Source organism: Pleurodeles waltl, chromosome 2_1 (genome assembly GCF_031143425.1).
Source record: "Pleurodeles waltl isolate 20211129_DDA chromosome 2_1, aPleWal1.hap1.20221129, whole genome shotgun sequence".
NCBI classification, from domain to species: Eukaryota; Metazoa; Chordata; class Amphibia; order Caudata; family Salamandridae; genus Pleurodeles; species Pleurodeles waltl.
Genome location: NC_090438.1, coordinates 752,537,497 through 752,551,320, shown reverse-complemented (window position 1 = coordinate 752,551,320; position 13,824 = coordinate 752,537,497). Strand labels below are relative to the sequence as shown.

At 43.4% G+C, this 13,824-nt stretch overlaps 1 protein-coding gene across 1 annotated transcript in view; it reads right to left on the bottom strand.

Annotated features, from left to right (window-relative positions):
* Positions 1-508: 508 nt before the first annotated feature.
* Positions 509-13,824, bottom strand: part of SLC22A23 (solute carrier family 22 member 23) — a 480,925-nt gene continuing 467,609 nt past the window's right edge. The window contains exon 10 of the mRNA XM_069217671.1: positions 509-5,173. Coding sequence (XP_069073772.1) covers positions 4,816-5,173 — 358 coding nt within the window. The 3' untranslated portion in view covers positions 509-4,815. The remainder of the gene's footprint in view (positions 5,174-13,824) is intronic.

Below are 13,824 nucleotides of genomic sequence, written 5' to 3'. Positions count from 1 at the left end.
ATGAAGAGCGGGACCAGACACTGTTTGGCCACGTAAACTACTTTGAATTCAGAGGCGCTTACCATCCACGCCAGCATAGGACCATGTCCCAATGGCTAACTTTAGAAGGAACAGAGTCAAAATGGCATCTGAAAAGGTACATATTCTGTTATGACCACTAAGTAGAGGCGGTACACACCATTCTATTACGTTATGTACATTTTGGACCTTAAAAAGTATTTTTCATTTCCAGGCAGCAGGTTCCAGAAGTTCACACCCAGCTGTGATTCAAATGGTGGCTAATAGGTGAGGGGATCTGCATCCCTCAGAAATATTTGGCCCTTTCACACCATCAAAAACCTAATGAAATATCTGGATTGTATGTCTGACCAGTCCCTTGTCAGAAACCGGAAGACTCAATACTCTGGTCTTCATACTTAAACACCAACATGTCAAGTACGCACACACGTCAATGCCAACACATACGAGTTTAAAACTCAGCGTAGCAAGTTAATAAATAAAATAATGCTAAGGGGAACATATATTATTTTATTTATGTGCATTATCAGTACACTTAAATAAATCCCAGTAGATACAGTTGATGTAACACCATGCAGACACTTAGCTTGTAAGACATTTCAGTACTCCATTTAAGCTTGTGCTACAGATGAGCACCACCTCACTAAATCATGATCAAAGACACACAAACTAAAGCTCAGTTTTAGCAATAAAATCCTCGCTTGAACACGGAGGAGGTGACCTCGCTCGCATGCCAATGGACTAGGGTCGGTTCCACTACCCATCATCACATGAGGAATACACAAATGTAAGCACGGCTTCTCGGAAATACCTTAAAACAGTAGTGTAGAAGAGGTTCACCCCAAAACCCAGATCCCTCCCAAACCTGCTCTTTGTGCTGCAGTACCCCTTAAAGCGCACTTAAGCCACCAAAACGTTCCTTTTAATTACTTCTGCTTCCAGTTTCATGACGTGGTTTTAACTTGACAGAGGCGACTGTGAAGGTAAACACTTACATGTTAATTACCTGCTACATAAAAATAATAGAAATAAGACAGTTGATGTAAAGTAAACATTAAAAACATTTTTTTTTTAAAACAGTGGTAGGTGCAACTAGTGATTTGCTTAGCTGATCAGTTCCCTATATGGTACCTCCTCCCGTATTGCCATTGTTTGGAGAGATACACATTGGTCCCCCCAACTAAATAATTATTTCTCTCAAGCATGTTTTGGTGAGAGGAGCATTTTCTTTGTAGGGCAGTTAAAGAAATAAAATTGATGACTTGAGATGCAGTTTATTCTCCTCGGGCCCGCACAACTCTGTAGTCTAAAGAAATCAGCAAAAGGAAATAGATTAAATGTTATTGAAAAAAATTTAACATTGAAATTGTTTCTGCAAACGAGTTGCTGACAAGTCTTAAAAATTAGGGAATTCCTTTTCAACTGCACTAACTATTCACAATATAAATATAATTTTTGAAACTACTTGCGAGAGTGAAGAAATAAAAGTTCTGTAAGTTTGTGGAAAAAACAGGGCGCCATCTTCAATTTGGCATAATGTGTAATGTGGGCAGTGGGCTGTGCTTGGAGCAGTCTGAGCAGCTGAGGGCTTTATCTTCGGGGTTTTTGGCAATCTGGCAACACTTTGTACCCCTGGCGGTTTTGGTTTTCCCTTTTGCTATAGTCACCTGCAGAAGCACCAACTTAAGCAGATCTTGGCTAGTCCTGCGTGTGCTTTTCATCTGTCTTGCCAACTAAGTAATAGCAGAAACCACAGACTACATTCACAAGGCTGCAGTGCCAGTTCAGTCATTGTAAACAGGGCTGTGTAAAGATGGACTTCACCACCCGTGTCTACTTCACTAAGTTGTCGACATTTTAAAAAATACAGAGGGAAAACAATAAAAATTAGGATTTGTGTAGGAAAAAAATGCAGATTCTACTGTTTTTTTGGGAAATGTCGCCACAAAGCTAGTTATGTCAAGTTGACACACTCCACAATTTGACCAAAACTGACAAACTTTGCAGGCCAAGTGTTCATTTCACACACCCTACTTCTTAAATAGATTTTGGACACAACACCAACACTTTACTCCTGGCAAAGACAGTCTTTACTGGGTCCATGAAAGTTGAAATCTGGAACGCAAAATAACACCTTGCCCAGCGGTGCATTCCTCCTCACCCACTTTTGACACTGTTTTGTATGTGTATAAACCGAAGACACATTTTATATAGCACTTGCCAGAAAAGCCACACATCACATTCTGCTGAAGGGTATCCAAATGCTTGTGAACAGTCAAAACATCTTTGAAAGTCTCAGCTAAAAAACATAAGGGTACAAGGTCCTGATTGATTACCCTGATCCACAGAGACTTACGAAGGACAGTTTTGTAGACATAGGCTACCTCTGGCCAAGTCCCATGTCCTGTTTCTGTTATTTCCATGGGAGCCGAGGGTTTAAATTGCACATCTGCCTACGTGCCCTAGTGATACAGGACCATGTTCTCGCTACTGCCTGCCAATATCTATCAATTTACAATGTCATCCAATACCATTGTGATTTTGCCAATGGCTTGCAACGTGACCTACATTAAAAAAAGGAAACTCATTCCATACATTTGGCACCAGAAATTGGCCCATTATTGGGGCTTTAAAGAATCAGCACTACCACAAGTCTGATAACATGATGAGGTTTCAGCCATGCTTTGTGAATGTCTTGTGTGAGCAGAGCTTTTCACGATCAGCGTTGAGATCGATGTGCTTCATGTGCCCAAGTAAGGATGGCTGTTGCAAAGTTGGTGAAGTTAATGAATTGGACCTCTGTTTCTTACAAAAAACGCAAGAGCGGAGCTGAAAAAATATTAATGTAGTCTTTTACTTTGGCCTAACCCTTGAATTAATTTGTTGGATTTCTTTTCTTGATTTGTGGTACGGCTAGTTATTGCGAAGACCAAAGCCTGAAGTTGTGGAAAAAGCACAATACAAAAAAGTAATTACAATAAAGCATTGTTGCATTAATAGGACAAGCCTGACTCACAGTAGTGCAAATTGTACTAATATATCAACAGTCCACCCTATACTACCAAGAGCTGGACACAAATGCATACATATAATAATGAAGATCCTCAGTGTTAACTACAAAGTCAAGTAATCCATATTTGCTTTCCCTTTCACATTCACTTAAGTGTTTATTAACTTTTAAGAAAATATGTAGAGCCTTAGTTACGAAGCTCTCTAACCCGTCTCAGAACTGTGTGGTACTGTGGCAGTACGACAGTTTAGGGACCTTAAAAAAAGGAAACAAAGCCCCTAGTTTCAGTTTGTGTAAACCAATGAGACTTACCATTATGTGCCACTGATGTGTAGTTTGTGTGGTATCCCACTGATGAAAATGTGCCTACTTTTCTGTAAACCTTGACAGATATATTGCTGCTGTGTGTGCTGGTGTCAGGGCCTACTGCAGTGCATTTTTCGACAGATGCACAAAACATATATTCCCTTTTTGTGTGATTGTATGGTAGACTCACCTGGACCTTAACTCTTCAAGAGGCAGCACTAAAATGACCCACCGCTTTTCCTTTCACAGGGTTCAGAACAGAGGCTTATTCCCCATACATTAAGAAGGACTAGTAAAGAAAGTTAGACTTTGTTAATCTAAGTGGTTAATCTGAACATGATGGTTATCCATAGTACCTTCTATAATCATTATCAACCTCTGGATTCAAGTGAAAATTGTACCCAAGCGCAATGCTACTGTATACCAGACGGGTGTACCATGATTTCTGTATTCCTCCGACATCTTCATAGGTTAACCAGGTGACAGCACCACACTAACTTAACCTGAATGAACTGGTATATGAATCCCAGTGAAAGCATGGCTCCCTACAGTCATTGTGATCTGGCATGTGTGCCAGCATTGTCATGCATGGGTCTGTCACAAACAGTGGGTCTGCGTGGTGCAACTGGAATAAATTACATGGAGCGGCTACGTGTAACGCAAACCTCCCTCTCTCTATTGAGATGTTACGCTGAAAATTAACAAAGCACTCCCTTTTTTCTTAGAGAAATCAATAAGTGAAATATTGCGCAATCTATTGTTCAAAGTACAATACTTTCTTATTGTTTTGAGACACTTGAGGTTGTTGATGTGATATCGGAAACTACAAATGAACACTGTCACAAACTATGAATTAGAGCGTTGTGTGGAGCTGGGCGTTTCGTCAGAGTTATTGGTGGGTGTCGTCGAGAAGAAGCAGTGTCAATTAAGGTCCTGGCAACCAACTTCAGTGAATCAAATGGTGTCATTACATTACAGAAAGTAAAGCAAACCCGAAGCAACATGGCTTCTTAAAAGGAGCACTAGATCTTAATTTCAGAACATAAGGATTCATTTGTTTGGATTACAATATCACACAATGTAGGGATAGGTCAGAAACTGGTTGCACAACCACACCACATGTGCAGTTTGTGATTGCATGAAATTCCTACGCGGTCCAGACTTCTTGGAACAAGTGCACCTTCTGACTGAGGTCCACGCAAGGATGAGTGAAGGAAGGTGCTCAGGAAAGGAATGAAAGTAAATTTAGTATCTAAATGGCAGTATTTCATTTGAACGTGTGTGGCATCTTTTCCCTCCACTGAAGTGTATTTCAGTTTCAAACCCTTGTGTGGCTCCTGCTGTAGGCTGAACTTTCTATGGTAAACGTGGCATCATTGCAGAGCTCAGATCTCCTGCTACCATTATGTTCATCACATCATTTGTCGGTGTTTCTGTGCAAAATAACCGCCTCAAAGTACGCGTCTCCCAAGGCAACCGTGTTAGGGAGTCTTCATTCCATTGGCTGTAGCATTCTCCAACATCCGCTCCCCCATGGCTGGGGATTCGTGGAGCCCCGAGTAATCTTTCAGTTCAGAGCTAGTCAGTAAAAGGGGCTGCTCGCCCTTTTTGTGGGGGATGAGCGGTTGCCTGGTGTAGTGTTCCCCGGCAGGAATGTTCTCTGGCAGGCTTTGGTTTGTGCTCTCGGGCAGCAGGAGAATGCAAATGATGCAGATGAGAGTGCAGCAAGCGAAGATGACGTGGTGCAGGAAATAGCCTTTCTGGTTGTGAAGCTCCATAATGGGTGCGGTCAACATGCCAAATCCTGCACTGGCTAAAACGAGTCCCAGGCCGCTGCCCCTAGAAAGAGAAACAAACGCAGTACAACATGGTCAGTGACAAATAAAAATGCATAGATGCATAAATTAGCATCACTCAGACCACTGCATCTCTCTACCGGTTTGTACTTCCTCATTAGTCTTGCTTCTAGTCAAGACTATTGTACAACTCTTTTTTGTGGGTTACGTGCTTGCACCCAAACCATTCGTGAACTTTGCTTGTGGCCTTCTTGTAGACCCTTCCAATGTTAAGCTCATCTTTCTCTCGCATTTTTTTGGCTGCATTTTCCCTTTACTTAAGTTCTGATTTCTCACAATTCATAAGTGTATTTATGGCTCCCCCTCTTTCTTTTCCTCGCCATTTACTCTCTACATCCCTAGCTGAATCCCACATTGTGAATTCAGCTGCCTCAGGGCTCTCCTCAAGAACCCTTGCTCCAAATCATGAATTTTCTCTTTCCACTTGATAACAATATTCTTTGGAATGCCTAACTTTCTGTATTCATATCCCTCCCACTTTGAACTTTCTGCTAATTGTTGAGATCATTTACCCACTGCTGCTTGGATGTGTGTTAGCACAAAATACATCCTATTTCTATTAATGTTATTACAGTGCTTTTAGTGGTTTGATTGCAAGCACTGTCCTTATCACACCGAAGAAAGTAGATGACAAACTTACTTTCAGTCACTTTGAATCAAGGTTGATTGGCTAGCTAAAAAGGTTTGGCTTTTAGCGTGTTTTTAAACTGTAATAGAGTGGCTAGTTTTTTTTATGTAAAATAGAAGTTTGCTTCATAGTTTTAGTATTAACAACCGAGCTAAAGCGAGATGAAGCACAGAGTTCTGGGAACATATTAGAGAAATAGAGCAAAAACTGCAGGGGGATATATAATGAAACTAAAGAATGTAACTGAGGTTGAGGAAGTAAGAGAACACATGCGACCATGACCAGTGGTGGCCGGCAGCTTTAGGAGGGAGGGAGGCGGGCGGGGCACACACACACTCATTCTTTCACACACAGACACGCACGCACATTCATTAACAACACTCATACCATTCAAACATGCACGCACGCACCATTCATTTTAAAACATCACACACTCATTCTTTCACACACGCACATCCATTAACAACATTCATACCATTCAAACATGCATGCATGCACCAAACATTCATTTTAAAAGATCGCACACATTCATTCTTTCACACGCACGCACATCCATCAACAACACTCATAACACTCAAACATGCATGCGCGCACCAAACATTCAATTTAAAACATCACACACACACACACACACACACACTTACCTTCAGCCTCCAGGTCCCAGGAGGGTTGGGACCGCTGCCTTCCCTCATTGGCTGACCTGAGTTCAGCCAATGAGGGAAGGCAGCAGTCCCAGCCTCGTCACAGAGTGGGTTGGGGTCAGTGAGACTGCTGACCCCACTCTGTGACGAAGTGGCACTGATTGACACTCGCCCTGGACGCTTCAGGGCTTAAATCTGAAGCGCCCAGGGAGAGTGTCAATGGGTGACGCTTTCCTCGTCACCCAGGGGAGGGCCTTGAGGCACCTTTGCTGAGCCGAGGAGGTCACGCCCATAGGAGCTGTGACCTCCTCAGCCCAGCAAAGTTCAGGTCAGGCAGCCAGGAGTCTGTGCAAATCGCGCATGGATCACTCCTAGCTGTCTGACCTGAATATGAAGAGTGTCTGTCAGGCTAGCCTTTGTTCAGCCTGACAGACACTCTTCATGAGGGGCAAAAGGTGGGGGGAGCGTGGCCCCTCCGCCCTTAAGGATGGGCCGCCACTGACCATGATGTAAAAAGTGGAACCTTATTTCAGGATACCAGCAAAGTTGAGAAAGATAAAGACGTGTACATCTGCCACCTCAGCACCAGCCACCTCCTAGCCTACACTTCCCTCAGACATAAGGACACCACCATCTGCAGTCACAAATCTTGGGGTATATTTCAACACCTCAGAGAATATAAAAACATTCATAAAACAACCACAGCATCTAGATTCCAGTTACTGAATATAGCTATAATACTCCCAAACATTTCTCCCAAAAAGCCAAGTCACTGATCTCCTCTCTAGTCCTTAGGAAACGGACTACTCTAGCTGTTTTCCCTAGAAGGTCTACATTTATATTCTTTGGGTCAACTAAATAAGTTATAAATTGTGCCACAAGGAGTCTCTACAGTCTTCACAGATACATTCTAGCCATACAGTAAGCCGAGCCAGCTAACTGGCACCTATAAACAGAGCCCTGTCCTTTTAGTCCTCCAGTTAGGGTTAGATCGGAATCCTTCCTCTCCACGTGTGAGGGTTAACTTGGCTTGGATCTTTTGAAAGGCTGTTTACGGACAGAGCCCCCCCCCCCCCCCCCCCCCAACTGTCCAATGCCCTTTGAGACTATTGGCATGGCTGTATATGAATCTGCAGAAATCTTGGGCTACCAATGGGTTTCAGACAACCTGTTCCCAAACTCTTCCCAAGAACCTTAAGAGGTGGATTCTGTATCTAATGAACATTCCAGCGGAGGACTTACAGTAGGGTTAAGGAGCTAAATGTGACAATGGCACTGGGAAGGAGGGAGAGTGAGCTGGGCTCGTTAGGTGATGGTGGGTTTCTGAGGAGAAGAGGTGAGGGGCACAGGAAGCGGGTTTGAGCTAAGGAAAGGTGGGCAAAAACCCAAGGACTAACAGCAAGATTAGGTTGAGATGTTTGTTGTGCAGGGCATGTTGGTTCTGCAGGCCATTCTGCTCAAGGGCTAAGAAAAGAGGAAGGGGAGATTCTAAAAAGGTTTAACAGGGTGTAGGAAGCACAACTGAAAACCTTTCCAGGGGTGGGAAGGGCTAGTGTGAAAGACCAGTGAGAATATTCTCACTCTCAGCGGTCCTGTTTTCTGGGAAAACAGCTACAAGGTCATTGCAGAGGGGATACTCAGAAGGTTGTGGTGATGAAGGTGGAAAGAGACACACACAGCTATCAATGTGGACCTCAAAGTTAATAGATGAAGGGGAGGAAAGTGTATTGTCAGATGGTAATGAAATGAAACAAGAGACAGCCTTGTATGTTTTCCTTGATGGTCAATTTAGAACATCATCTTCGTTGCTTCGGACATAAGAAAGTGCCATCAAGTGAGGACACTACAGATCACTTTCTGTTGGGGATGGAATAATGAAGGGGGAGAAGGGGATGAATTGCATTTTATCAGCAAATATTTAGCAGGAGAAGATGCTTTGGCTAAGTAATATTGTGTGGAGAGAGATTGTGGGATACAGGCTAGAGTTCTGGAGTCAGCCATACACAAAGCGGCAAAGTGTTCTGGTGAAGAACTATGACACTTGCCCAGAGTAGGCATAGTTGATAGTAGTCTGCTGTAATTCATTGCACCAGAGGTGGTGGAGAAGGGTATGAAGATGCCAATGGCCTTCATTACAAGCTTAGTGCAAAGATACTGGAAGCCTGGGTTTTGTTTTGGGTCTTAAGATAGTGTTAAAGGGTTACTGCACTTCCACAGTCCGTGGTAAGCCACGGCCTGTTAGGCAGTGGAGGTGTGCAGTATGGTAAATTCAAAGTGGGAACTTGCTACACTGAATTTCCTGTACCTATTTGTCTTAGAACTCAAAGATCTAAGGGGTGACTAGTGCTTCTCTGATTAAGACCAGCCCTTGAAAGATTTAAAAGAATAAAGGGTGGGGGCAAACACTCTGGACGCTGCAAAGATTAAAGAGTCAGCAGAGAGCTTTTTAAAGAGGGTATTCTTGGTGACTATTTTGAAAGAGGGAGGTCCTATGGCAGGGTCGGATTGGGAAGGTGGGCAGTACTGAACTGGACAATGGGCCGGTGCCTCAGGGCCATCTGTGTGCCAGTTTCATTAAAACCTCGGTTAACTGGCCCACAAAGCCTTACAGTCTGGCAGGCTTCACCAGGCCACTGTAATCTGTATTCATCTCAGCCATGCCTCCCCCCACCTGATCCAGGCTGGGGGCCAGGTGCTACTCTGGTCCTTAGACCATTCTTACCTGAGGGGTGGGGGGGTCGAGCCTCCCCACTAGGCAACCACATTCTGTCCATGGTGAGCAGGGAAGAAGGGAGTATGCAAAGGACTTGTTGGGGACCAGATGTTGTCACCTCGCCCCAAGTGTCTATTTGCCCCGGGGGTAGAGGGGGTGGGAGTGTTTGCATAGGCCTCACTGTGAGGCCACCTTTCCCAAAGAGAAAAATAGAGCGGTCTAAATTACTTTTGAGTGCCAGCATTGGCTCAGCATCCTGTGATTGTGGGCAAATCAATTCATTTCCCAAGGCATAAATAAAAAATGATTTTTATTGTATGTAATGTAACTAGTGCTCATGTAAATCACTCCAATGCCTTTGGGCCAATTTCACGCTATAGAAAATTACACAAACAAAAAATAAATGGCCCGATTCTGAAAAGGCCCGAGCCATGATAAATCTCTTTATCTAAAAGCATCTATATTACTTTTTTTAAATGGCTTTTCTGCCTTTTTCTAGGATTAACTCACTTTCAAGAAAACATTTTAATGTGATTTTGCATTATGTTTACTTTTAAAGTATCCAATGACCAGAGTTACAAATACCGACTTAAGGCGATTTTCATAATTTTATTACCTGCTAGGACATTAAAACAAACACCGGCCATGCTAGTAAAAAAAAGGCCAGGTGGGAAACCTAGCCTGATATGTGGTTGTGGCCATTTTATTTCACCTCGCCAGGCTGGCCAAACTGAAGTACTTCTAGTTTTTACCAACTTTACCGGCTCTATAAGCTTTCAAATGCCGAATTTAACAACATTTCTCAAAAAATTAGTCCAGTGAGACTAAGCAAATGGCGATCAATGCAAGGGACGTTCCAGGAATGCAGGCCACTGTTTTGTTGAGTGCCCCGGCCTACTTATGATCCCAAACCGACCCTGTCCTATGCCAGATAGAAGGTAGCAATCGGTTGAGGAGCCGAGAAAGATGGCGTTGTGTACATAGGGATAACTATTTGATAAAGATTTGGATGCGGCCCGGGGTGGAGGGGAGGGGGAAGGGGAAGAGAGTAACAAGCATTTACAATGCAACGGGTCTCGCGTTTGCTCATGCTAGAGCTGATCGCGTTGTAAACTCCTAACCCGACTTTTCACCTATCGGGCAAAAGTGCATTTATGTACATAACCCGAAAAAGTGAAATCAACTACAGGGAGTGCAGAATTATTAGGCAAGTTGTATTTTTGAGGATTAATTTTATTATTGAACAACAACCATGTTCTCAATGAACCCAAAAAACTCATTAATATCAAAGCTGAATATTTTTGGAAGTAGTTTTTAGTTTGTTTTTAGTTTTAGCTACGTTAGGGGGATATCTGTGTGTGCAGGTGACTATTACTATGCATAATTATTAGGCAACTTAACAACAAAAAATATATACCCATTTCAATTATTTATTATTACCAGTGAAACCAATATAACATCTCAACATTCACAAATATACATTTCTGACATTCAAAAACAAAACAAAAACAAATCAGTGACCAATATAGCCACCTTTCTTTGCAAGGACACTCAAAAGCCTGCCATCCATGGATTCTGTCAGTGTTTTGATCTGTTCACCATCAACATTGCGTGCAGCAGCAACCACAGCCTCCCAGACACTGTTCAGAGAGGTGTACTGTTTTCCCTCCTTGTAAATCTCACATTTGATGATGGACCACAGGTTCTCAATGGGGTTCAGATCAGGTGAACAAGGAGGCCATGTCATTAGATTTCCTTCTTTTATACCCTTTCTTGCCAGCCACGCTGTGGAGTACTTGGACGCGTGTGATGGAGCATTGTCCTGCATGAAAATCATGTTTTTCTTGAAGGATGCAGACTTCTTCCTGTACCACTGCTTGAAGAAGGTGTCTTCCAGGAACTGGCAGTAGGACTGGGAGTTGAGCTTGACTCCATCCTCAACCCGAAAAGGCCCCACAAGCTCATCTTTGATGATACCAGCCCAAACCAGTACTCCACCTCCACCTTGCTGGCGTCTGAGTCGGACTGGAGCTCTCTGCCCTTTACCAATCCAGCCACGGGCCCATCCATCTGGCCCATCAAGACTCACTCTCATTTCATCAGTCCATAAAACCTTAGAAAAATCAGTCTTGAGATATTTCTTGGCCCAGTCTTGACGTTTCAGCTTGTGTGTCTTGTTCAGTGGTGGTCGTCTTTCAGCCTTTCTTACCTTGGCCATGTCTCTGAGTATTGCACACCTTGTGCTTTTGGGCACTCCAGTGATGTTGCAGCTCTGAAATATGGCCAAACTGGTGGCAAGTGGCATCGTGGCAGCTGCACGCTTGACTTTTCTCAGTTCATGGGCAGTTATTTTGCGCCTTGGTTTTTCCACACGCTTCTTGCGACCCTGTTGACTATTTTGAATGAAACGCCTGATTGTTCGATGATCACGCTTCAGAAGCTTTGCAATTTTAAGAGTGCTGCATCCCTCTGCAAGATATCTCACTATTTTTTACTTTTCTGAGCCTGTCAAGTCCTTCTTTTGACCCATTTTGCCAAAGGAAAGGAAGTTGCCTAATAATTATGCACACCTGATATAGGGTGTTGATGTCATTAGACCACACCCCTTCTCATTACAGAGATGCACATCACCTAATATGCTTAATTGGTAGTAGGCTTTCGAGCCTATACAGCTTGGAGTAAGACAACATGCATAAAGAGGATGATGTGGTCAAAATACTCATTTGCCTAATAATTCTGCACTCCCTGTATGTAAACCACTCGACTTCTGCCAAGCGAGATCGCACTCGTAAATTAGAGAAAATGAAGTCCACGAGCCCGATGGAAAACAGCGAGCCTCGCATGTTTTCTGTACTTGGTCGCTGCGCTCGAAGAGGGCTAGCCACCGGAAAAGGCATGACGTATGCGTGCCTTCGACTAATGAAAGCAAGCAGATTTTATTAGGCAAGCCCACCAACCAATAAAAAACACTGACGTGAAGTTGACAGGGCTCCGAGCCCTTTTCTAAATACTAAAATGTCTCGCTGCGATACGCATGCGCGAGCGCATGCAACGCAGAATCGACCCTAAAAAAACAGTGACTGCTTCACAAAAATAATTTAGCTTTTTATAGAAAGACGTTCTCTGCTATTCACTCTACTACCACTGGGAGGCGCTCTAAGAAGGTTAAGGGATTGAAAACAGATGTGTATGCTTCACGTAAAATATTTTTTAATGAAGTGTTCTAAAGCCGAGCATGGAAAAATTTTCCCATCAGAAACGACTGACGCGGGACCTGTACAGTGTAATCGACCGCGTCTTTTTGCAACACATTAAAATGATCGCACTCTTAGTTTACGCCCTGTTGCTGATTTATGCCATAATGAATGAATTTGTACTGTGCTCCGTGAACTGCGTTATTTGATTTCTTGACATCTGTAAAAAATAAAAAAAAATAAAAAAAAAGAGGTGTACAAGGGCTTTCTTTTCTGTACCCGAGGAGAAACAACGCTCTTGAGAACCCAGGAACAAATAGGGCGCAAACCTAAGCCCTACATCAAGCGTTCTCCATGGTTCTGTCACTTTAATCATCCAGTTCTGTCCTTTTTTACGAAAAGTGTTTGCGAATTCTAAAGTATTTCCATCTAACATTATTGGGGCCTTTGGTATTGCTGTCCCTTCACCAAATGCGTTCTCTCTGAGATGGAACTCGCTGCGGGTGCCAGCCTACAAAGAGTACATTCCTCACGGAAACCTCCTTTTATTTCAAGGCGCTAGACCGTTAACTGTGAGGAAGCACGTACGGACACCAGTTCCTGCCTGCCTATAGCCTAGCAATCCAGTTTCCCACACTGCTGTAAGTATTTATGTCCTCACTTTAACTGCCGATTCATTGCTATATATTCCCTGCGGTGTGTTTGTCTTCTCTTTTGCAAAATAAACCACTTCTATTATACATTTTAGGTCATCTGTAGACTTGCTTTATTTATTCCCAAAACACACGTTCGCCGAAAGGCATCGTGGGGGTAGAAGTGCTAAAAGGAGTTAATTAGGGAGTAAGGGACGTTTAGCTGTACTTATCTAAACATTGTTAAATATTCCTTTTTATCATTTCTCCTACTCGTGAATTCTAATTTTTTTTTAACAAAGTAAAATATGACTAACTTACCTAGCAGTAGGTAGTAAGTAGGTCCTAAGATAAGGAGGCTTGATTATGTGCAGGGAGTGAGCTCTCCGAAGAAGTGCACTGAGTGCAGCCTTTGTGTGGTAGTGGCTCCTCCACCTTGTTTGGATGGGTAACTGGAAAGAGTGGGCTCTCCATAAAGAGTGGGCCAGAGCACACAGGCTGTGGGTAATAGGGGCTTGCCCACCCAAGGGGGCTTTTGTGCCTGGACAAAAGTCGGCTCTATGCATAGTTTGCGCACTGAGCATACGCAGTGTGTATTAGGGGAATGCCTGCCTACTTAACGGGGCTTGGATCTCTAGAGGGACTGGACTCTAACACACTTTCTGTGCACTCTGAATGCAGGATGTGCATAGTAGGGGTTTGGGTCTCTGGATGGAGTGGGCTATACGCACATTCTGCACCCTGAGCGCATAGTGTGTGGTAGTAATGACTTGCCAACGTAATGAGGTTTGTCTCTCTGGAGAGAGTGGGCCCTATGCACAGTCTT